Below are 26,208 nucleotides of genomic sequence, written 5' to 3' on the forward strand. Positions count from 1 at the left end.
TAATCTATGGTGAATATCTTTAAATTTGTTGACAATGGGTATTAAAGGGTGGATGACTTCCTTTGAAGCTATCAAGTTTGATTTATGGTAAGGATGATATAGATTAGTGGATATTGTGAAAATGGATTTTTGCTATATGTTACTTTCTGATGGTCTATTAGTGGATATATGATTTTATGGTTTTGTTATTAAAAAGTTGTTAATAGCAACATGAGGAGTTGCATATGGGTGATGTTTATAGATTTGATGATATCAGTTAGTAATCAGATTCTAATCTTGGTGCCAAAGACCATTACGAACAAATACTCTCTGCCAGTGACCATTAAGAACAAATACTCTCTATCATGAATAAAAGATTTATTTGATCAACTCAAGAATATCTGTATATACTCTAAGATTGATTTGCGCTCAAGCTATCATCAGCTAAGAGTAAAGGATGTTGATATACATCAAATAGCGTTTCGAACTCAATATAGATATTATTTACCAATGCTCCAGCTGCTTGTATAGACTTGGTGAACCGGTATTCCTAGAGTATTTTGATCAGTTTATCATTATCTTCATTGATGATATTCTGATATATCTAAGGAGGAACACAAATAACATCTTCGTATAGTTCTGGAGACGCATCTCTATGCGAAGTTCAGTAAATGCAAACTTTAGCCATCTTCTGTGGGTTTCTCAGGCATTATCTCCGATAAAGGTATATCAAAAAATAAAGGATGTTATCAGTACAGGAAGTTCATAGCTTCTTGGGTTTGGTTGGATATTACCAGAAATTTATAGAGGGTTTTTCCAACATTGTTACATCGTTGACTTGACTAACAAGAAGGGAATGAAATTTACTTGGACAAAGATTACGAGGCAAATTTTCAAGAGCTCAAACAAAGACTGATAACTGCACTTATCTTAGTGCTACCCTCTAGTGAAGACGAATTCATTCTCTACACAAATGCATCATTCCAAGGGTTTCAGGACAACAGAAAGAATTCTCATGCGATGAGAACATAATCCTATATTTTCGGGGAAGATTGTGTATTTCTGAGACATACCCTATCAAAGAAGACTTACTATCGAAGCATATCAATCTAGATTTGTGATACACCTGGGTGGTACCCAAATGTATAGAGACGTGAAATGTTTCTAATGATGGAATGACATGAAAAAAGACATTGCGGATTTTGTGGCTTAATGTCTAATATGTCAGCAAGTGAAGATTGCACATCAGACCAGCAGTATTACTTCAGAAGATTCAGATACCAGAATGAAAATGAGAGCATATCACGATGGACTTTATTATGGGGTTACCCATAACATAGAAAGGACATGATGCAATTTGGGTAATCGTTGACCGGTTAATCAAATCTACTCTTTACCGATCTGTAGAACATAACCATTGGATAGCTTAGCAGAGTTATACTGCAGATTACCAGACTTCATGGTATACCTCCAGGTATCATATCGGATAGAGATCCGTGATTCACCTCATAATTCTAGCAGTCTCCAACAAGCCATGGGTACAGAGCTCCATTCCAGTACAGTTTTTCATCTGTAGACAGATGGACAGTCAGCGCGCACTATACAGACATTGGAGGATCAGTTGAGAGCATGTGTAATGGATTTCAGAGGCAATTGGGAAGATCATTTACATTTGGTGGAATTTGCCTACAACAACAGCTATCATTCTGCTATTTAGATGACACCTTTTGAGACTTTATATAGCAGGGCATGTCGATCCCCTATCTTATGGGAAGAAGTTGGAGAACAATAAATTTTGGGACCACTGAGCACTCAGCATGACGCAGAGTTATGCAGATAGGAGATAGAGACCTTTGGAGTTTTCGGTGGATGACTATTTTTGCGTATTTCTCCCGCTAAAGGGGTCAAGAGGTTTGAACTGAAAGGTAAGTTATCCCCTCGCTACATCGGGCCCATTCAGATATTGGAGAGGATAGGTGAGGTAACCTATCATTTGGCGCTACCACTAACATTTGCCGGTATACACAATATGTTCCATGTATTCATGCTAAAAAAGTATGTATCGCATCCTACTCACATTCAGAAGGATATGTTGATCTCACTCCCGTCAGATGCAACCTATAAAGAAGTTTCGAAGTGAAATTTAGGCTACAAGGAGTGCTAGTTCAGAAATAAAACAATCTGACTCGTTAAGGTCGGATAACAACATCATACTAATGAGGAAGCAACCTAAGAGCTTGAAGAAAAGATTCAAGCTCAATACCCACACCTGTTTATATAAGGTGCGTGTAGTTTCTTTAGTACATGAACTGATTAAACATGATATTGTTTATTTATCGCACTTAAGTAGGAAATTTGGAGACAATTTTTCTTAGTGGGGAGAATGTAAGACATGGCAAATAAATAATAATTCTACAAAATAATAAGTGTTAATTAAAGAAATACCTTATAGAAACTTTTAGGAATTTTTCAGGATTTAAACAGAGTTCGTATGACATATTTAAGGGGATAAATCTATTAAGCTTAGAGGAAGCTTGTTTAGAATATTATTTAAATTAGGAGTTGATCGATTTAATCAACCTAAGGTTGTAATTAGTTAACCTAAGTATATAAAGAGAAAACCTAAGTTGTGTTTTTCTCTCCTTATTTCTCCTGATCGCTCCTCTTCCCCTCTTCATCACCGCTTTTTCCCCCTTCACAGGCATTGCCAATGCTACCGCCGTCGTCACCGGCTGCCACGGTCGCCGCGCCGACTGTCACAAGCCCCACTATCAACGTCGCGTGGCCTTCTCCCCACCACGGGTCCGGCTCAAACCCGACTCTACCACCGAGCCCTCTCCCGTGCCCTTCCTCTCTTCCTCCCTCCCGATCCTATCGTCGCCCATCTCCTAGGCGCCACCTCCTTGCCGCGACCTCCTTCCCTAACTCCGTCGCCGGGTCCAAGCAACGACACAGTGTCGCGCTTCCTCACGCCTGCATCCGCAAGCAACTGCTATTGCTGCCACAATGAGGTCGTCGCCGCATGAACCACCTGTTGCCCTTTTTTCCTCCACGGCCACCGCAGTGACTCCACTATGTCGGAGCGAGAGCAGCCGGTCTTCCTATTGCATCGCTGTGACATCACTATGCTACTATGAAAGAATGACTGGATCATTAAGTTAAAATTAATCAAAGCTCCTAATCAGTTTAGGATTAGGTTTCAGTACTTGATCTACAGTAGATCTAGGTTTTGATTATATTCTATGTTGTAGGATATGAGACAAACGTTCCAACGCGGAGATAGTTCAGAACAATCTACATTTGAGGCAGATATTTCTTCCTTGACCTTTATAATCCATTGACCTTAGTGCATGGATTTAATTTACGGATTAGTTTATTTTACTTTGACTCTACTCATATTTAGTTGAGCTTGATACTTGCGTGCTTGATCTTAGAGATGATCTATTTATTGTATATACAGTTTTATGTTTGGCTATTCTTACTCTATAGAGTACACACGTATATGGTGTGTATAATAGGAGTTATCATTATGATTATTCTTATGCAGTAGTCATGCACACATGTATGTGAACTATAAGAGTTATCATATTTGACTGCCTATATTCTGTAGTGTACGCACAAGTGTGGCGTGTACTATACGTGTTTCTATTTAACTATAGATAATGTTTAATAGGCACTTGTTGGACTCTTTCATAGAGAGAGAGAGAGAGTATGCTTCTGGATGCATACTGTTACATTGATGATGACCGTGTTTAAGTCATGAATATTAGCATCTTGTACATCATTGTATTGTATACATGTTGGCAACTAAGTCTCCCTTTGTGGTTAAGAGTCGTCAACCATATTATCTGCCCACTCGGTCATTCAGGGGTAGTGGTAGCTAAAATTGCATGCAGTTTATCATGTTGTGCCCACTCGGCCATTCAGTGTAGTGGTAGCAGAGTTGCGTGCCGATAATGACCTCCTTGTTATATAGCTAGATAGCTACTCTTGCATCCTGCCCGACCGACCACTCAGATATAGTGATAGCTAGAGTCATGAGCAGCTGTTACAATCCTACCCACTCAACCACACAGATGTCGTGGTAGTTGGAGTGATGTGTAGGAGTGACACATATATATATACATATGTAGATGATGCACGCTGCATATCTTGGAGATACTTATTGTATATGTCTGTGATATGTTGTATTTGCTTAATATATGAATGTTGTATATGCCTGACATTTTCATATATGTTTATTTATCATACATATTTATGTCATCATATGTTGCTCATGTTGTACGAGTAGATTTGTTGCACATCCCCAACGATTACTGATCATTATACCTTATTTGTTAGACCCGTTTTAGTATGTGCATTTATTATGCCATTTATGGTTAAGTATATATTTTCTATCTGTGAGACTGTATATTTTGATCTCCTTATACATTTAACCATGCACTATCTCTTATCTATTACGAGTCATTTAGACTCACTATCCTATTGCATTTACTTTCTTCAGGTAGCAGGTAAATAATATATATATTGAGTCGCTTGGAGGATCCTGTCTGTCAATCCCACGTCACATTTGAGATCGTGTTTCCATGCTATTTCCTATTGCTTTACTTACACTTTGGTTTTTGGACTTGGTTGTGTAATAATTGTCTTGATTATGGATTTTAACTTGTGATACTCTTTTATTCGATTATGGTATTTGTTATGTGTTAAGTCATGTCGGCACGCAATCATCTTATGTTTTCCATATTTTGAGTGAATTGAGCAAATCTCTCTATTGTGTAGTTGGTTGTCTTATATCTTTCGCTATGTATTTATTCTTGATTTGTGAATTTATATCATGTTGTATCAAACGTTGTCAAAAGGGGTACCGTGTGTTTCGTCGAACAAGTACACCTCGAGGCATGACAATTATATTTTGAGTCGCATGTGAGTGTATAAAGGTATGTCATTGAAAGAAATAGTGTGGCAATTCATGGCACATATCCTTATCACTTTTCCTAACAAGCCCTAGATAATAAGATATATCTTTGAATTGTGCAACATCGCCATCATGATCATGTCAAAGTTATGGTTGTCCCAACTATTTAGGGTTAAACACTATTCCTCTATTGGACACTATGCAAGGTATATCACTAGTAATATTTAAATTATTTAAATTATTTTTTATTTCATTAACTAATACTTTCTTTATTCTCTCTACCCTTTGTCGTGTGACATGAAGATCACGGGTTCAAGTCACACAAATAACCTTTTGCAATGCAGAGTATAGACCTTTCCCCGAGATCCCATATTGGCGAGAGTTTTGTCCACTGAACTGCTCTTCTCTACCCTTTATATCTTCAACCTAAAACTCCTCTAACTATAGAATCTTATGGTCATCTCTCAAAATGTTCATATTGTCTCAATTTATTTTTCCTTATATACTATTGGAGCTATATAGAAGGGGAGCTTTGGTGCAACAATAAAATTGTTGTCATGTGATCTGGTAGACAGGTTTGAGCCACTAAAACAACCTCTTGCAATGCAGGATAAGGTTACGTACAATAGACCCAATGTGATCCGATCTTTCCCTGGGATCCAACATTGACAAGAACAATTGGAGCAACATAAAATTGCTCTTAAATACTGTGTCAATTGCATTTAGGTGAGGTGCATAGAAGATCCAAATCACAACACCTGAACTAGAACCATGCATTCAATCATCATAGGATATCAATTTGGCAATTATTCCCAATGTATAGGTTTGCATCTTTTCCTAGCAGCTTAAGATTTTTTAGATGAATAAGCAGTGCTTGAGAATTTAATGTATTTTTTTCGAAAATCTACTCACATCAATAAGCTAAAGCTTTGAGGAAATGTGATCACATATATAATATGGACTATCCACAAGCAAATCAAGCTTCCAGATGAACTTGAAGTGATAAGCGAATTAGTATCTGACATTTTTATAATCACTTGCACTATGTTACTTATTTTTATAACTGCTAGGAGAATTCTTGTTGTATTAACTAAACAAAGTGATATCACAAGTAGACAGCATAGGACAAGTACCTAACTGGAGGAAAGAAATTTGGTAATGGTTGATTAATTCGCCCATTTTGACGGGGAGGAGACTTGATATTCAAACTTTCTTGCATAGCCCTGGCAAGTTGTTCATCATCCTCTAGGTTAGCTTTATTGTCTGAAAAAGGAAAGACAAGAGAGCATATAATGAACTCATTCCATAAGATAAATGAAACACAATCTGACTAATTGATTGTCCAACTAAAATAACTAAAAAAGAAGTAAACTTATTTCTCCTACAGGTATAAAGTTAGGAAATTGCTTCGTAGTCCATAATTTAGGAATGAAGGAAATATGGAACTGAAGATTTTGTATTCTAGAGGTGAGGGTATGCCCAGCTTAACTGTGTAGTTGGCCATGGTTAAATAGACACCGATTTTGATACATCCGACCTACTACTTAATTTAGAGGCAATTTGGCAAGAAACACCACTTTTTGGAGAGCAAACAAGAAGTTGCAAATCCAAACTATTTGGGGCAGGTGGCCACATAGATCTTATCCACCGTCAACGTATCTAAAGGCTATATCGCCAGAATTTTATTAGAAATTTCTACCTCACATCTTCAACTTTAATCATTTCAAACTAGTTTATAGAACCATCCATCATTTCAACAAGTCTATATCTTAAATATTTTCCCATTTATCATTATTCCGCGGCAAAAGATGATAACCCTCACCCTGAGGCCCCTTCAAGACTATCCCACGCGCATGGGAAGGGAGATAAATCACGGGAGCCATTCGGCCAACAGAGCAGCCCTCTACGTGGGGATTTCATTTATCATTATTGAAATTACACCAAGTTTCTCCCATGTATTAGTATTCTTATTTTACTATTTCTAATAGTCTTAGATATCCATCCTAGTGAATAAACATCTATATTAGATACATCTCTGTTAAATTAATTTTTTATATGTTGTTTCCTAATCGCCCAAAACTCAATAGCCGTGCTCATGCAAGGTTGGGAAATGTGGTAGTTGACTCGTAGACTCATGTGAGTTTATGACTCGACTTAATGTAAAGTGAGTCAAAGTCAAAAAGATCAATGACTTGGAATTAGATGGAGTTCTTGTACAGCCATTTTCTGAATCATAAACTCATGAACTTCATAGGGTAAATCAACACATTACTCTCTGCTCAAGTGAATAGCATTGCCAAACCTTTTAGTTTGGTTCTGGATTTTTTTTAGTTTGCAATTATAAAAATAAAATAAGGATAATATTGAAAATAAATAAATATTTATGTCAATCTTTCACCTGTGATATATTCAAATATGAAAAAAAAACAATTGTAAATATTTATTGTATTTCTCTCTCCAACTTTCAGATTTTATTTTAAAAGAAACAAAAAAATGAAAATAGAAAATTTTCCCAACCAAACAAGGTAAACATTCATTGATCGCTACTTGTTAAACCCTGCTTCATTCATGTCAACACCTTTAATAGTTGATCTTCTCTTCGCTTCATCATTGCCTTGTTTACCTCATCAGTTTCTTCTCTTCTTCATCTTATCTTCGAAATCAGCTAAGTCCTCTGCTGATTGTCCAAAGTCCATCCTATACTCCTCTCTTCTGCACTGATCTTCCAACTCCAAGTTAGTATATCTCAAATTCCATACAATCAAAACATATGGAAATTTACTTTTCTCCTTTTCCCTTTTTCTTCTTTGTTTTTATGCTTTAAAGCACGCTTTTAATCTTTATGCTTTTGTTGTGTTTGAATGTTGGAACATTCAAGTTTTGGGTTATAGTAGGCATGTGTGTAGTTGAAGACTTGAGGCCGTGAACTAGTTCTTGAAGTTGGAAAGTATGTTTATCTTTAGTTATCAATGCCTTTTGAAGGTACATTGAACTTAGGACAGAATCATGTGATTTGTTAATTGAGTTAGATGGTCGATCATGATGTATTTCAACTAGTACCAGTTTATTTGTATTATTGTAAGGAATAATATGAAAATTTAGCCAATCAAAGATTCTTACGATTCTAAGATCCAAGTTCATAGATCCTTATTTGAGTCTATATGGTATAGTGAGTCTGATAATCTTGGACCCAATAGTAATATATCATGGTCCTATTTCAAAAAAATATTAACCTAAGAAGTACACAACATCACACACGATTCTAGAATCACCTGTGTATTTCAATTATCCGTTCTATTATTATACCGCCATTAATATCTACTTCTTGTTAAAGTTTATTCTACTTTTACTCGCTCAACTATAACAATAATCTGTAGCGGAGAAATTACTGAAAACCATAAGTCTAGTCTGCAGGTTGCCAAAGAAAAGTTTTATCTACATCTTTCCAACAATGCAGAAGACAAAATAAATATAGGTAGATATTATTATTAATATTAATATCAGCTAGTAAGTATCTAGGAACAGCCAAAGCTTTTGAAGATAAAGGTGTTGGTGACAAACGATCTTTAAAATATCACACTTACAAATGGGCACAGATACATCTCGAGTAAGTTGGCAATGGAAGTCATTCTTAGTGGGAAAAAAACAGTTGTGGTAAAGATTAATTTTCACATATGATAATGAAGAAACAAGACCAATGTTACTGCTATAGGTTCACAGATGTAAGGTCGAATCATTGTCGATGAAAAAACAATTGATAATTCTTCTAGAAGAAACAAATAGTCCAGCAGAATATTGATCCTCTTAGACGCACATCATTACTACAATGTTGATTCTTTATGATGGCCACAAAGCAATAGTTGATATAGCATCAGTAGAATACTAACCAACAGCCTTGCCCTTGTTCTGCTCTTCTTCCGCTAGTGAAAGCGCAATGGCATGATCAATGTCTTCATCTTCACGATGGTGAACATCCTTGCACCCACAATTTCATTAAATGAGTTCAGCAAGAAAGGTTGTTAGAAAACTTTCATACTTGGACCTTTTATATATGAAGCAGTGATGAAGGCATGCAACAGTCATAGATTTAACATATTAGATAAAGGGTGCTGTGGATTTTAAAGAAATTCAAGGATCCTAACTCTAGGAATCCTAGCAATATTTGGCATCATCAAGTCATGAACCAGCAAGGCAACAAGAACATGCAATTTGTCAGTTTGCAAAGCAGTCCAATGACCAATAAAGTATGGATATTGACAAAAAAAAAAAATACATAGCTGATACAAATGTGAAAATAAAAACATCTTATATCTGTAAAATAATCAATGTATTAGAGCAGCTGTGCTTATATAGTAGATGATTTATGTCAGCTGTAGTATCAATCAGTAACTGTAAGCTTTCAGGATGTAGATTTAACAGCTTTGACTGTCAGTATCTAAAAGTAAAAGAATGAAGAGCTTAGTCACTGAGAAATTTCAGTTAAAAATAAATTTGACTGAAAATCATGGAATCTATGATCCAGATACATGGAGCTGTCATTGCAAGATTGTAATCAAGTCAACTGGTCAAGAGTGCTGCTGATGGAACTAGAGTCTCAAGATGAAGACTCAGAAGCTACGAGATTTTAATCATGCTTATGTTCTTCTTCTTTGCTATGCCTGGTGATTGTAATGAGAGAATTCGTTGGTCTAAAACAGTCAGTGTTCACGAGATAAAACATGATTCACTACTTTTCTATATGATCTGCTCTAATTACTATATCTATTACATAATCTACTCCATCCAACATAACTAATGCATCTTTTATATACATCCAGTATTTTTATCCAGCATGTAATAATTTCATCCACCAAATCCATTAAAAAGTACATCCACCAGAGTCCATACACATGTGTTGATGTAAAAGCCTGTTGAGTGGGCTAGTGTCATGGCCTAAGTCAGATATGTCAATCAATGGGCTTCCACCTCAATCATAATGCTGTAGGAAGACTGCTAAGACATATTAGTTTGGGGGCAATGCAGTTGCAAGTTTTTTTTAACCAAAAAAGCATATCAAAATTGCAATAATCACCAATGGACCCAATTTGATGTGGTTTGAGTTCTCCAAGTGTGCTTCCATAGTGGAAGGCTGAAAATAAATGCATCGGATCTTTAAATTCATTTCAATTCAACTTTGACAAATCACAGTAATGTAGCCTTCCATAGAGCTAAATAGACATAAGATTAATGTAGATAGTCCCAAATAGTTGAGACAATCATCTCATTTGAGCATCTGCTGAAATTGCTAGTTCCACCTGCTTGATATCAAGAATGAACTGAAGACAACATAGACATTGATGCAATTGAACCAACCAGGGGATCCTTGATTGAGAGAGGGAAATCCAAAATGGAGAAATGAGGTACAATTTCTCCTATTGCAGTGGCTTCTAGTCTAAACCAGTCCTTTGACTAATCTCTACGGCGTTTAGAGTGGTTACCTTTTTCTACTTGCTGCACTCCTTGCAAGACTTCTTTGGTCAGAGGTACATTTTAAATTGAACGTTTTTGTTGTAGCACCCTCAAAAATTCTTGCTCCAACATATCACAGACTCCGTATTAGCATGGTATACGAGAAGCTTCAAGTAATTGTCACAAGAGCTCTCGTACCAAACCGTCAGTTCATAAGCTAGCAATCAAGTGCACAACTTATATTATGCAAGGGAGGAGTTTTCAGATGATATCTTAGTAGAATCTCCTATTGAGATCCTGTAACATTTGTTAGTCCTTCCTTGCTTCTTTCCTATGATACCTTTAAGTGTTGGGAGCTTGTCAAAGAGACAACTCAATATTACAGAGATGCAATTTCTCCATTTGTTTGATTCTGGCCACTACATTGCTTGTTGAATCTGCTGAGTTGGTAGCAAAACTCTAGGTCCATGAGACATGGCTATGGAATTAGCAAGATTTGGACAGACATTATATCCTATGTATGATTATAGCATCAAGTGCATAGCATTGTAAATCATGGTTCAAATCAATTATTTCCAAGTACTGACCAAACAATCCCTACTTCCTCTGCAGAGGATACTTATTTATTGCATTGCAAAAAGGCTGTTGTCTTATTAATTGCATCATGAAAAGACTGTCATAGTGTGCATTTTCAAGTCAGAAATTGATTTTCAAAAACAAGCAATATATGTATTCCTGTATAGATAACACCATAAATTTCAGAAAAGATAAAAGATAAAAGTACAAAGGAAAAGGGAGTACCAATGAAGTAGAGGGTCCATGCCAAAAGCTTTCAATTGAGTGCCGTCCAAGGGATTGACCAGCTGAAATGATAAGTTTTGATCCTTCAACAATTTCGTCTAACCAAACCATCATGCCAATGTTTGATTGTGTATCCCTCACAATTTTTGCCTGCACAATGGCATGTCTGATTTAGAAACCCAACCCAAGAGCCACACAATAATAGATAATTCATAATTTTGATATGTTGAATAATATGGGATGTCCATGCTTGCTGCTTCTAAGAAATTCACAAAATCAAGAACAGAAAAGGACTAGAGATATTCTGAGTTTCAATTGAACACTAAAATCTTGTAATGACTGATTCTTACTGTACATGTCATGAAGAGCTGACTACCGTGAAATTTTAAATATCTCAAATTTAAAAACAAATGAAGTAGTCCAAGATTGTAGTAATTATGGTTTTGCCTACTAATACTGATGTTGATAAATAATAAAACATTTTCAACATAATTCCAAAATTGAGTATAGCTCATTGCTTTTGTGCCAAATAAGCTTCTCAAATCTCAGAAGTAGGCTCGTTATTGATTAGCATGCAATAAGAAATCCGGTAAAGGAGAGCTAAACCTGATGACAAAAACATATGATCTACAGACTTTGTCAATCTCTCAAATCAATACACATCCCAATCAACAACATTTTACTTAAAAATCAGAAAGGGTGGAAGCACATGACTGATCGGATAGATAACTTAAATGCGTAAGGTTATGATACGAAAACGATCTCATAGTTTACAAGGCACAAAAAGCAATTGGAAAGGGAAAACACATGCAAAATCGAGCCAGCAGACAAGCACAAACAGAGTTTTGAATCCCTACCTATGGAAGATGGCGATTAGCAAAAAAAGAGATCAGATTGAGGCTTTAATCAGATGCAATTGACCATATTATTACCCTCTCCAGTCGTCACTACCACAAAAAAAAAAACGAGCTTTTGCAGTTATTCGAGATAAGGAAGTTCCAGAACCTCAAACCTCAAAAGTATCAATCGATACCGAACCAAAAGTCAAAAAGAAAACCATAGTGCTGGAGAAACCATTCTTTTAATGTTGTTTTCTCCCACCCTCTCGATCGCTCGCATGAGCATCAACACTCACGCCAGAAATCAGATTTCGATCGGGAAGCCGACGTTGGGCAGAGTGCCCATGAGATTAAAGAACAAACCTTTTCTACTCCATGATCTCACCTAGCCCCTTACCTGCCCCGCCAACGTGGAGACAGTGGGATCCGCCTTCGAAGCCCTCGCTTGCTCGTTGACTTCGACTTTAACTTCCAAGTAGGGTAGTGTTCCGGGTTAGCAAAATAGCGCAAAAATAAAAATGGGAGCTTTCGAGTGGGAAAAAGGGAGGGTGTGCCGTCGCTTTCGCGGATTTGGAGCTAGGTCGGAGGCGGTACCCTCCCCAGCATCCACCACTGCACACAAAGCAATCGGATACAGTGATGGCTCCAGAGTAAACACCTTATCCCATCCAATGATTAATTAATTAATGGCTCGAGGCCACCTGATTCTCGGTAAGAGAAGAATTAAATAAGCGCCCCTACAGTGGGCTTAATAATGTTGTGATGGTTTAACTTTTTAAAAAAAAATTAAATTTTTCTCATTTTCTCTCTCTCTTTGTTTCCTTCGTCATCATCTTCCATCGCAACTCGCTCCTATTAACGAGCGAGGAAAACAAAGATATTGCAAGTTAAGCACAATTTATAATCGTATACATTTTAACTTTATACAATATTTTTTAGCTCTGATATATCTTACAACATACAAATCTAACTACTTTCTTATTATTTTTTGGTTATATAATTTCCAGGTAACTTACCAAACATCATTTCCCACATTTCATAACCAATAGTAAATCGTTTCATTTTAAATTGTAATTTTCTCTAATTCTAATATATATTAGAAAAATGTATGCTACAACGTATAAGGTCGATGCATGCTACATGTGTACTAACTACTTAGACATTTAGCTGTTACAACGTGTAACAACCACTTAGACATTAACCATTATAGAAATGATGTAGCTACTCGGACAATTAACTGCTATACATTATAGCAGCTAATTGTCCAACTAACTGCTATAACATGTACAACTACTTGATAAGTTGTTTTATTTTAAATTAATTTCCTCTAATCCTAATATATAGTTTATACATGATTCTAAATGATCTATTTAATTAATATAGAGAAAAACATATATTGTATTTATTAGATGTCAGCGGGATGTTTATAACATCTGAATAGAAACATTTATACAAGTTAATTGTTTTAAGGGTGATATACATCAGTCCTTTGAGAGTTAATAGGATGCAATAAGAGCTTTTAAAGCATACAACGTATTATCTTACAATATTAATAATATTTTTTTGATAAAATTTATTTTTTTTTATATATAATTTACAGCAAACTTGCTAATTTAAGTAGTTTCAATTTTTCATATTTCATTCGATAGTAGGTCGTTTCAATTTAAGTTGTAATTCTCTCTAATCCTAATATATTATTAGGATTTATGCTACAACGTAAACTCCTGGACAGTTAGCTGCTACAATTTGTAGTAGTTACCTGGACAGTTAGCTGCTATAACATTATAACAACTAATTGGATAGTTAGTTGTTACAACATTATAACAACTACTTAGACGGTTAGCTACTACAGCGTTGTAGTAGCTACTTGGATGGTTAGCTGCTACAACGTTATAGCAACTTCTTGGACATTCAAACAACCTTTTTTTTACCCTTTTTTTAGTTATATAATTTTCGACAACTAGCTACTACAAGTTATAGCAGTTACTTCGACAACTAGCTACCACACATTATAGCAACTACTTCGATAATTAGCTGCTACACATTGTAGCAGCTAATTGAACACTCCAATCAACCTTTTCTTACCATTTTTTGGTTATATAATTTATAGAAAACTTGTCAAACATCATTTTCCATAATTTATTCGATGGTAAGTCATTTCAATTTAAATAGTAATTTCCTCTAACCGTAATATATATTATCATGCACGCCGTGAAAGCGAAATTATATTATACAATTACCATTTTGCCCTCATGGTTCCGGCCAAAGTTTTAACCACTAAACCAGTCGTGCGATAAATATTTCAAAAGATTCTCATTGAAAGTAGATTGGTGGCCCACGGTGTCTTCGTTTATCAACCTCACCACGACAACTCGTGATCTCCTCCAAAGCTTTGCCTCAATTGTAAGTATTTTGTTAGGCTTTAGTGTTTTGACTCTTCTTCTCTTCTTTAGGGTTTTGATTTTTTTTTTTTTTAGGATTTTGATTCTTCTTCTAACTGCTACAATGGTGTTCAATGATTATAGATCTTCGAATTAAAGATTTAGTTTTAGGAAATAAAGGTTTTAAAAAAAGATTGTAACACTTCATATATGATAGCATCTAATAAGATCATAGTAGGTATGTAAATATGATTGTAGTAGTTATGTATGTTCTCTATTTCCCTAGAAAATGATACGAGGACGCCCAGCTAGGAAGGCACCAGCTACTGAGCCCCAGTATGAGGCAGGCAGTTCAGTGCCTCCCCCAGACCTTACAGCAGTAGTGGCTCAGTTACAGAAGCAACTAGCTGAACAGCAACAGGAGATAGTCACTCTAAGGGCTAATCAGCAGAGCACTCCCACTGTCACTCTAGAACCTAACTTAGCAACCCCCGTAGTGATAGAGGTTCCACCAGTCCAACCGACAGCACCAGCAGCCCCAGCAGCAGGGGCAAGGAGAGAAGCCTATCTGATCCAGTGGCAGAAAATCAAGCCAGAGAATTTCTCAAGCACCAGTGAACCATGGGATGCCCAAGCTTGGTTCAAAACACTGGAGAGTACGATGGAGCTTCTGGACTGGCCGGAGTGTGAAAAGGTGAAATGCGCCTCCTTCTGCCTGACAGGAGACGCACGTATGTGGTGGGAGAGGATTAAGACGAAGTGCCCAGTGAGCCAGATGGCATGGGCTGACTTCGAGAGAGAATTCTTTGAGGAATTCTTTCACATGCTGGTCACAAACCGCCACTACGACGAGTTCACTGAATTTTGTCAGGGCAACCTTTCAGTTGAGGAAGCCGTGAAGAAATTCAACAGACTGGCTCGTCTATACCCTGAACTAGTCAGCACTTAAAGAGAACGAATCCGGTTGATGTTCAAAATGCTAAGGCCGGAGATAGCAATGAACGTGGCCAGTGGCGTTCATAGGCCGCAAACAACAGAAGAACTAGTAAGCAGTGCTCTGACCACCGAGCATTACCAGAACAGCATCAAGCAGCAGAAGCAAGCCTTTTCAGAGTCTAAAGGCCAAGGAGGCTCAGGAACTCAGAAACACCAGGGCCACAGCTCTAACTGGAAAGGGAACTCCAACCACAAACGTAAACCAGGGAGTTACCCAAAAGGAGGACCAGCTAGTAAACAACCTAGCTATCCCAAGTGTTCTACTTGTGGGAAATTCCACCCCGGAGTTTGTCGCAAGGGCACACGAGGATGCTTCGAATGTGGCCAGGAAGGGCATATGGCTAAGCAATGCCCGAACAAGACTAGTGTTTCCCTACCACAACCGATTCAGTACGGAGGTAACCCAGCATAGTTACACCAGATGCAGGCTGCTATAGATGGTCCACACATCAGTCAGGGCCGACTAGAAGCCCCCTCAACCATGACGAATGCGAGGATCTACTCACTCACCAGAGAGGACGTAGAGAATACCTCGACAGTTGTTACAGGTCAGATCAGTATTTTACAGCAAAGTGCAACTGTCTTATTTGATACTGGGGCAACCCATTCTTATATATCCAGGACATTCGCCGAAAAGCTAGAAATATCTCCAGAGGTACTCAGTGGTCAGTTTTTGACAACACTACCTTCAGGAGAAATTATGACATCCACGCACTGGCTCCGAGCAGTGCTAGTCATTATAGCAGACAGAGAGCTTTTTGGTGACCTGATAGTGCTAGAGATGGCTGACTACGATGTCATCTTGGGAATGGACTTTCTGATCAAGTACGGTGCCTCCATAGAGTGCCGTAAACAGAGAGTTGTATTCCAACCCGAAGTAGGAGTGCAGTTTGGGTACATTGGAGAACCAAAGAGAAATGCCAAGAAGTTTCTCTCAGCTATGAAAGCGCAGAAACTACTGGTTTCGAGATGTACAGGATTCTTAGCACATGTAGTCAATGCCAGTCAGGACAAGGACCAAAAGTTAGAAGATGTCCGAGTTGTATGTGACTACCCAACAGTCTTCCCTGAGGAGTTACCAGGCTTAGCACCAGACAGGGAGATTAAATTTGAGATAGAACTCATCCCCGGTACGAATCCCATCTCCAAAGCACCCTACCGCATGGCCCCAGCCGAACTGAAGGAACTTCAGGAGCTGCTTGACAAGGGTTTCGTACGCCCTAGTCACTCACCATGGGGAGCTCCTGTGTTGTTCGTGAAGAAGAAGGACGGGAGCATGTGCCTATGTATAGACTACCGGGCACTAAACAAAGTCACGATTAAGAACAGGTATCCTCTTCCTATGATAGATGACCTGTCCGATCAGCTAAAGGGAGCAGCAGTGTTATCTAAAATAGACCTCAGATCAGGATATCACCAGGTGAGAGTTAAATAAGGTGATATACCCAAGACGACTTTCAGGACCAGATACGGACATTATGAGTTCGTAGTCATGCCCTTTGGCGTGGCAAATGCTCCAGCTACTTTCATGGACCTCATGAACAGGGTATTCAGGGAATACTTAGATAAGTTTGTTATCGTGTTCATCGACGACATTCTTATCTATTCCAGAACTCAGGAAGAACACGCAGAGCACCTAAAGATAGTACTGCAGACCCTTCAGCAGAACCAGTTGTACGCCAAGTTCACGAAATATGAATTCTGACTCGATCAGGTATTCTTTCTGGGACACATCATCTCCAAGGATGGTATCATGGTAGACCCTAGTAAGATAGAGGATGTGAGTAACTGGAAAAGACCTAAGAACGCCAGTGAGATCAGAAGCTTTCTGGGACTAGCAGGCTATTACAGAAAATTTGTAGAGGATTTCTCCAGGATAGTCTCCCCACTGACAACTCTTACCAGGAAGAACAGAAAATTTCAGTGGACAGAGGATTGTGAGAACAGCTTCATGGAGCTCAAAAGAAGGTTGACCAGTGCACTCATTCTGACTCTGCCAGAAAACACATGCAGCTTTGATATTTACAGCGATGCCTCTAAATTGGGACTAGGAGCAGTACTGATGCAAAATGACAAGGTGATCGCCTATGCCTCTAGACAACTCAAGGACTATGAGAGGAACTACCCTACTCATGACCTTGAGCTTGCAGCAGTCATCTTCACCCTCAAAATTTGGAGACATTACCTGTATGGAGCTCAGTGCAGAGTGTATACAAATCATCAGAGTCTGAAGTACTTCTTCACTCAGAAGGATCTGAATATACGACAGTGCAGATGGCTCGAGCTGGTCAAAGACTATGACATAGGCATCCTCTACCATCCAGGAAAGGCCAATAAGGTGGCAGACACCCTTAGCAGGAAATCCAGTGCTACCTTACTATCCCTAGCAACCATGTCACCACCCCTACGAAAGGAGATTACAGATTTCAGTCTCGAACTTATAGTTGGACAACTCTCTACTATGACATTAGCGTCTACCCTGCTTGGTGATATCCAGACAGCTCAGGATCAGGACCCTGAAATTCAGAAGATCAAGCAAGGGTTAGCAGAATCAGGTAGTGGAGAGTTCAGAGTATCCGATATTGGGGTATTGTGTTTTGGTGACAGACTATGTGTTCCGGATCGGGAGGAACTGCGGCGGAAAATTCTAGACGAAGCTCACAGGACTCCTTATGCGATGCATCCTGGTTCCACCAAGATGTACCAAGACCTAAAGAAACGTTTTTGGTGGCCTAGGATGAAAAGAGACATCGCTAAATATGTCAGAATCTGTCTGACCTGTCAGAGAGTCAAGGTAGAACACCAGAGACCAGGAGGAGTTCTGCAGCCTATTCAGATCCCAGAATGGAAGTGGGAGGATATTTCCATGGATTTCATAGTGGGACTACCCAGAACCACGAATGGTTTTGATGCCATCTGGGTAATAGTCGACAGATTGACTAAGTTAGCCCACTTCTTAGCTATCAGGATATCCTACTCCATGGAGCAGCTAGCCCAGTTGTATCTCAAGGAGATCATCAGATTGCATGGAGTCCCACGGACCATCATTTCAGACAGAGACAGTAGATTCACATCACACTTCTGGGAGTGTGTACAGTCAGCATTGGGCACCAAGTTAAAGTTTAGCACAGCCTTCCATCCTCAGACAGATGGTCAGACGGAACGAGTAAATCAGGTACTCGAGGATATGCTCCGAGCGTGTGCCCTAGACTTCAAGGGAAGTTGGTGCAAATATCTGTGTTTAGCAGAATTTGCATACAACAATAGTTATTAGACCACCATTGGCATGGCACCCTACAGGGCTTTCTACGGGCGGAGGTGTAGATCTCCAATCTGCTGGTATGAGAGTGGTGAACAGAAAGAGCTAGAACTTCAGACAGATCTAGTAGAAGATACTACAAACAGCTATACAGTAGATCCGCCAGAGGATAGAGACAACTCAGAGCCGCTAGAAAAGCTATGCTGATACACGGCGTCGACCCTTAGAGTTTTCAGTGGGGGATACAGTATTTCTCCGAGTGACTCCCATGAAGGGAGTAATGCGTTTTGGGAAGAAGGGCAAATTAAGTCCCAGATATATGGGACCATACCTTATCACCAGAAGAGTAGGCAAGGTAGCATATGAACTAGAGCTACCCCAGGAGATGTCAGCTATCCATAACGTATTTCATGTCTCTATGCTAAAGAAGCATATCCCAGATGCCACCCAGGTGATTACGCCTCAGTCGGTACAAGTCCGCGAAGACCTCAGCTATGACAGTCGGCCTATTCAGATAATAGACCGAGCAGTTAAGAAATTACGGAACAAGGAGGTACCATTAGTAAAAGTCATTTGGCAAAATCACACAACAGAAGAGACAACTTGGGAGACAGAAACTAGTATGAGGCAGAAATACCCAGAGTTATTCTAAGTCCGAGGACGAACTTTTTATAAGGCATGGGGGATTATAACGCCCGAAAATTCTCAAAGTTATTTTAGAAATATTCTATTATTTTTCTGTAATTTTAGGATATTTTTCTGGAATTTTTAGAATAGTCGAAGTAGCAAAATTAAATAAAAACGTAAAATAGCCTAAGCGGGAATTGAACCCGAGACCTATGAACTCCATGACATATAGGGTGACTTTAGTAACCAAGAGGCCCCAGCAGGGGTGCGCTGAAAGAAGAGGAGAACAATTATACTTAAGGTTTAGTTGGGGCGTATTAATCACTTAATATAAATAGGGAAATAAAGTGGAGAGTTGTTATTTTTGATAGGCAATTCTCTTCTCCCTCGCCCTCACCCGACGCCGCCCCTCTTCTCCTCATCCTCTCGGCGCACAAGCCCAAGAGACCTAGGGTTCCATCCCTGGGATCGTAGGAGGACCTTTCGACGATAACTCCGGCACGAGGGCGTTCCTCTCTGCGAGAAGAACGTATAGACGTAGGAAGATCGTGGAAACAATCTTCTTCTCCGGAAATCTAGCGATCGGATTGTAAGGAAAGTTAGCGCAGGATGTAAGTAACCCCTCACCTGCAGTATAAGTAGCTAATTGTATGTTTTTATGCCCTTAATTCGCTTTTATGTTCTCAGTTTAGCCATATGCAGAATTAGAGCACACCAAGTGCTCGATAAAATGCCTAGAATAGTTAAATGCTACAGTAAGCATTTTAATAGCTCAGTTAAATGCCCTAGATGCATTTTAAATAGCATATATAGTCTTGCTTCAGTGATATGGGATTACGGTCCAATGGGTGGGCTCCCATAGCCGCCTCTAGGTTCAGATAACCTAGTAAAAGCAAGATATGATAAATCAGTTTATAAACAGTATTTTACTTTATCAGTGGAACTGTACTGGACTTCAGTTGTCCTTGGGTTAGGCTCCCATAGTCGTCCCTAGGTTTAGATAACCTAGTACCCTACTAGATTCGGGACTTGCTACCTCAGGCCTAGTTAGGGATGCGCGCACAGCAAGTACAGTTGTCGGGCCCATCAGCAGCATGTTTAGTATTTTTATCTACTTATGAAAATAGTTTTCAACTTCACAAACCATATATGTGAATACAGCTTAGTTCCAGTTTAGTTTTCTTAATGTTATAACAAATAGCATAGCTTATGTATCGATATAGTTAGCTTGTTGATACAAAGATTAGTTTTCCTTTGTTCAGTATTTGTTAGCATGACTTAATTGTCTATATACCATGTTTTAGCATTTTCAGCATGATCATTAGTATGTATCGAATAGCATCCTCGAAAGCATAATTTCTTCGAATGCATGTTTTGTGAGGTAGATGGTTTTTTACTAAGCTTCCAAGCTTATAGTTTCATTTTCCTTATACTGCAGATAAAGGTAAAAGAAAGATGGATTAGCGGAGGCTGGAGGGCAATGCGACTGGATGTGTGTGAAGAGGAACTTGGAATAAAGACTCTTGGGAAATAGCCCACCAAAAGATTTAGTATTTATGTTTTTAGTTACTTGTCTGCACCTTTAGATGTTTAAGTGTCTTGAATTATGAAAGTCATGTTTAGATTACTCATTATCTGGATATTAGATAGCTAACCATGAGTACTGACATGCCTAGTAGTAGTGTGGTGTCTTTTGTTGACTTCTGAAGGCCCTGTACGAGGTTAGGTCTGATTTCTGCAGAAATCAAAAACCCAATCGATCAGCCGATCGATTGAGGAGTCCTCAATCGATCAGCTGATCGATTGGAAGAAGTCCCCGCGTACAGAACGCCATTAAGTCGATCAGCTGATCGATTGAGGAGCCCTCGATCGATCAGCAGATCGATCAAACCGCGATCTGCCGCGTATAGAGAGTTGATGAGTCGATCAGCCGATCGATCGAGAATTTTGATTCCGCGAACAGAGAGCTTCTAAATCGATCTCTGGATCGATTGGCTAGACTGGATCGATCAGCCAATCGATCCAGGCGGGACTTCCGTGTACAGTAGCATGTTGGATCGACCAGTGAATCGATTAACCCACTCCAATCGATCAGCCGATCGATTGGAAAGTCTGATTTCAACTAGAAGTGTCTGATTTCAGTTTTTGATCAAATAGAAAGGTTAGGTACCATTCTTAGCACATGTACAACTTCATAAGTATATTCTGAATATAAAATCCAGATTTCATAGCAATTAGCAGAGGGTTTTAATTAGTTCAACATTTCCGCACCTTATGGTTCAGTCTAGCCTAAGGATTGTAACCCCCGACCTTACAGTCTAGACAGTAGGAGGCGGGACGTTACATCTAGACTCTCAAACCCAGGTGGTTGTCCTACGTAGACTTCTTCTTTTATTAGTTCATTTAGGAATGCTGACTTAACATCCATTTGGTATAGTCTAAACTCTTTGTGTGCTGCATAACTTAGTAACATTCTAATGGACTCTAGTCTAGCCACTGGGGCATATGTTTCATCATAGTCAAGTCCTTCTACTTGACTAAACCCCTTAGCTACTAGCCTAGCCTTATTTCTAGTATTTTTTGTAGTTAAAAAAAAATTAAGTTTAAGTTAAAAAAAATTAAGTTTAAGTTAAAAAAAATTAATTTAATTTTTAAAATATTTTTTAAAGGAAAATTTAAGTTTAATTTTTAAAATAAATTTTTTGAGTTAAAAAAAATTAAGTTTAAGTTAAAAAAAAATTAAATTTAATTTTAAAATAAATTTTTAAAAGAAAATTTTAAGTTTAATTTTTAAAATATTTTTTTTGAGTTAAAAAAAAATTAAGTATAAGTTAAAAAAAATAAATTTAATTTTTAAAATAATTTTTTAAAAGAAAATTTTAAGTTTAATTTTTAAAATAATTTTTTTTTTTTAGTTAAAAAAAATTATGTTTAAGTTAAAAAAAATTTAAATTTAATTTTTAAAATAATTTTTAAAAGAAAATTTTAAGTTTAATTTTTAAATTTTTTTTTTTGAGTTAAAAAAATTATAATTTTTTTTTAAAAGAAAATTTTAAGTTTAATTTTTAAAATAATTTTTTTAAAAGAAAATTTTAAGTTTAATTTTTAAAATATTTTTTTTTTAGTTAAAAAAAATAAGTTTAAGTTAAAAAATTTTTAAATTTAATTTTTAAAATAATTTTTTAAAGGAAAATTTAAGTTTAATTTTTAAAATAATTTTTTGAGTTAAAAAAATTAAGTTTAAGTTAAAAAAAATATAAATTTAATTTTTAAAATATGTTTTTAAAGGAAAATTTAAGTTTAATTTTTAAAATAATTTTTTGAGTTAAAACAAATTAAGTTTAAGTTAAAAAAATTTTAAATTTAATTTTTTAAAAGAAAATTTTAAGTTTAATTTTTAAAATAAATTTTTTTCAGTTAAAAAAATTAAGTTTAAATTAAAAAATTTTAAATTTAATTTTTAAAATAATTTTTTAAAAGAAAATTTTAAGTTTAATTTTTAAAATACTTTTTTTTTAGTTAAAAAAATTAAGTTTAAGTTAAAAAAAAATTTAAATTTAATTTTTAAAATAATTTTTTAAAGGAAAATTTTAAGTTTAATTTTTAAAATAAATTTTTTTGAGTTAAAATAAATTAAGTTTAAGTTAAAAAAATTTAAATTTAATTTTTAAAATAATTTGTTAATAGAAAATTTTAAGTTTAGTTTTTAAAATAAATTTTTTTAGAGCTAAAAAAAATTAAGTTTTAGTTAAAAAAATTTTAAAATTAATTTTTAAAATAATTTTCTTTAAAAGAAAATTTTAAGTTTAATTTTTAAAATAATTTTTTTTTGAGTTAAAAACAATTGTTTTTTAAGTTAAAAAAATTTAAATTTAAATTTAATTTTTAAAATAATTTTTTAAAAGAAATTTTAAGTTTAATTTTTAAAATAATTTTTTTTAAGTTAAAAAAAATTAAGTTTAAGTTAAAAAAAAATTTTAATTTAATTTTTAAAATAATTTTTTAAAGGAAAATTTTAAGTTTAATTTTTAAAATAATTTTTTTTGAGTTAAAAAAAATTAAGTTTAAGTAAAAAAATTTTAAATTTAATTTTTAAAATAATTTTTAAGTTAAAAATTAAGTTTAATTTAATTTAATTTTAATTTTAATATCTGATCCTGTCCGAAGGCTGAATCAACGGACGCTGGGCACGTGGCGCTCCCCGAGTCACTGACGTGGATCTCCGACCGGTCATACGGTCCTCCGGCGAACCTGCACAGAAGTCGGGCCGGGAAGGGGTTCCCGGCGGCGACCCTCCGACGCTCAAGTCAGGCAAAGCTCAACAAGTAAGTGGCTCCAAGAATCGTAGAATGCGTACCTCCGTCGAAGGATGAGAGCCTTTATATAGGGCTGTGGAGAAGCGGGTGCACACATACCGAGGTGTACACGTGTCCTCAGCCCATACCCAAGTAAAGGCCTGTCAGTGAGCTTACCTGACCCCATACTGCTACAGTCCAAGCACGTCTTCGATGGGAGAGCGGAACCCCTGGTCGTAAGATTTGGAGTATGACCGAATTATAGAGCATGTCCGCTGTAAGAAGATGTCCCTTGTCCTTTTCTCCTTACTCCCTGTCGGGCGTCCGACCGGCCAGCATTCGCCTTACGTCCGGCCGGTCATATATAGTGGTCTACTTGGGAGATTCTTGATAACGTGTTCTGTGGAGACTGTTAGCAGTATGCTACCTTACGTCTTTGGCCGAGCGTGACATCCGTTCGGCCCTGCGATCCTGTTCAATGAGCGTCGGAACCCCGATTCCTGCCGGGGCACCTTTTGTCATCAGTCAGACACCGGCCGACCGGCCGGACGGTCGGTCCACCTTTCTCCGGTCGGCCTATCGATCCACCCTTTTGACTTCCACGTGGCGTTGACTCCCCAGAACGAGGGTCTCCTGTTCTTACCGCCGAATCAATATCCTTAGTCATCTCACCTGATCTACGTTTTCAATCAGGGAATCCTATAATTTTGTGAGATGAATTAGATTCAATTTTAGGGTTTGTTTTTAACTTGTGTTAGATTCAGGTTTAGCTTTGGGTTCAACAAATATGCATTCTCTGGATAAACTTCTGGGCTATGGTGAGTCACTTGGACTTCATTAAAGTAACCATACCTTCGAGGTTTTCCAAATAGTCCTATCCACTGGACTTAGTACAAAAACCTTGGCCTAACTGGTTAGGATCCATAAAGGGTAGCTTCGGTCTCCACTTAGCCAAATGCACCAGGTCGAAGTCATATCTTCTTAGACATGCATAGACTAAGCTTCCCTAACGTACTATCATCCAAAATTTCACCAGTACCATTTTTCAAGTTAAACTTGAACCCTTTTTAACTAATCCTAATTACCCTGTCGGGTAAGTTGGTTAGGGTTACCCTGCCGGGTAGGTTAGTTTTGGAGGTGCCAGCTATTCTGGAGCCTCCCCCTGAATTAATGGCCATTTAATTTAATTTTGTTCTCGGTTTATGTCTATTTCTTTTATAATTATATTTTACTTGGTGATAGTTTACATTTTGTTGAGTTTTAATATGTTTAGATTTTAAATATTTTTGTTCAGGTTTGTATTCTGGTTTTTTATTTGGTTTATTTGACTTTATGTAATATATTTTATCTTTAGGGATATAATATCGGTTAGCTCCTATTTGCATGGTCAAACACGCTTTCGGAACCCAGGCTTTGTTCGTTGATTTGTATTGGGTTATTAATGATTTAAACGTTTTATTTGAGTTCGACTTATATCCGAGTCCGGTTTTGTTATAACATGCTTTTTGATTATTTATAATTAAGTCTAAATTTTTTGATCTAGTAGTAAATTTTTCTAACATATTTTTTAAATTATTAATTTCTAATTTTAATGATGAATTCTCCTCCTCAAGTGTTAGATCTTGAGTTGATTTATTATTTACAACTTGTTCCTTGAGAATTTGATTTTCCTCGAGGAGTAATTTGTTTTCATTTTCTAATTTAACTAATTTATTATTTAAGCACGAAATAATTTTAAAAAATTTCCGGTTTAAGGTTAGGAATACCTCTTCGGAACCTTCGGAAACGAGTATGGACTCGTGGCTTGATTCGGGTTCGGACCCGTCTTCCGATTCATCTTTCGATTCTGCTTCGCGGGCCATCAGCACGAGGTGGCTCTGGTGCTTCTGATCTTTTGCTTCTGAATCGTCTGAGGAGGAGGAGTCGTCCCACGTCGCTTTGAGGGCCTTCTTTTTGGTTGGCTTCGGTTTGTCGATCTTCAATCTCGGGCACTCGTTCTTGTAGTGGCCCTTTTTGTTGCATCTGAAGCACGTCACTCTCCTCGATTCGGTTGGAGAATTGATCTTTTGAAGGTCCTTCTTGCTGAAGCTTCTTTTCCTCCTGGTGAACATCTTCCTTACCAGGTTCACCAGGTGTTCTTCATCTTCAGAGTTCTGGTCAGAATCTTCTTCCGGTTCAGACTTGTTCTTCTTTTCTTTTGAGGAACCTGCAAATAAAGCTACACCTTTCTCGACCTCGGCGTTAGTTTGCTCATGCAGTTCTAATTCACAGAAAAGCTCATATAATTTTAATTTAGATAAATTTTTAGAGATATTGTAGGCATCTACGATAGATGCCCACAAGTTGTTGGGTGGAAAAGCATTTAGGACACACCTTATTAATGTTGGTGCAACCTTAGGTCAAGGTTGACCTGGGTGACCCGATTCGAGTTAACCTGACTTGAGGTATATTTTGATGTTTGACAAGAATAGAGAAATTGTATTTTGATGTTTAGGAACTTGGGGGATTGTGGGTGCAACCTTTGGTCAAGGTTGACTTGGTTGACCCGACTTGAGTTGACCTGATTCGGGAAAAGTCCAAGTATGGAGACTTGGCACGGAAAAGTCCAAGCAGGGAGCTTGGCACGGGAAAAGTCCAAGCAGGGAGCTTGGCACGGGGAAAAGTC

General features: G+C 37.3%; 1 protein-coding gene across 7 annotated transcripts in view; it reads right to left on the reverse strand.

Annotated features, from left to right (window-relative positions):
* LOC122022771 (protein DA1-related 1-like) overlaps positions 1–12,524 on the reverse strand; it is a 36,406-nt gene extending 23,882 nt beyond the window's left edge. Inside the window, exons 1-5 of one of the 7 annotated variants that reach the window (XM_042580885.1) lie at positions 12,383–12,517; positions 12,004–12,093; positions 11,147–11,296; positions 8,785–8,872; positions 6,031–6,160 (exon numbers count right to left, since the gene is read on the reverse strand). In XM_042580885.1, the coding sequence (XP_042436819.1) occupies positions 6,031–6,160; positions 8,785–8,872; positions 11,147–11,260 (332 nt within the window). In that variant the 5' untranslated portion in view covers positions 11,261–11,296; positions 12,004–12,093; positions 12,383–12,517. Of the gene's footprint in view, positions 1–6,030; positions 6,161–8,784; positions 8,873–11,146; positions 11,297–12,003; positions 12,094–12,158; positions 12,353–12,382 lie in introns of those variants that run through there. The other 6 variants (XM_042580883.1, XM_042580882.1, XM_042580884.1 and 3 more) reach the window with 6 other exon arrangements.
* Positions 12,525–26,208: the final 13,684 nt, after the last annotated feature.

The sequence above is a fragment of the Zingiber officinale genome, chromosome 9B (genome assembly GCF_018446385.1).
Source record: "Zingiber officinale cultivar Zhangliang chromosome 9B, Zo_v1.1, whole genome shotgun sequence".
In the NCBI taxonomy this organism is placed as follows: domain Eukaryota; kingdom Viridiplantae; phylum Streptophyta; class Magnoliopsida; order Zingiberales; family Zingiberaceae; genus Zingiber; species Zingiber officinale.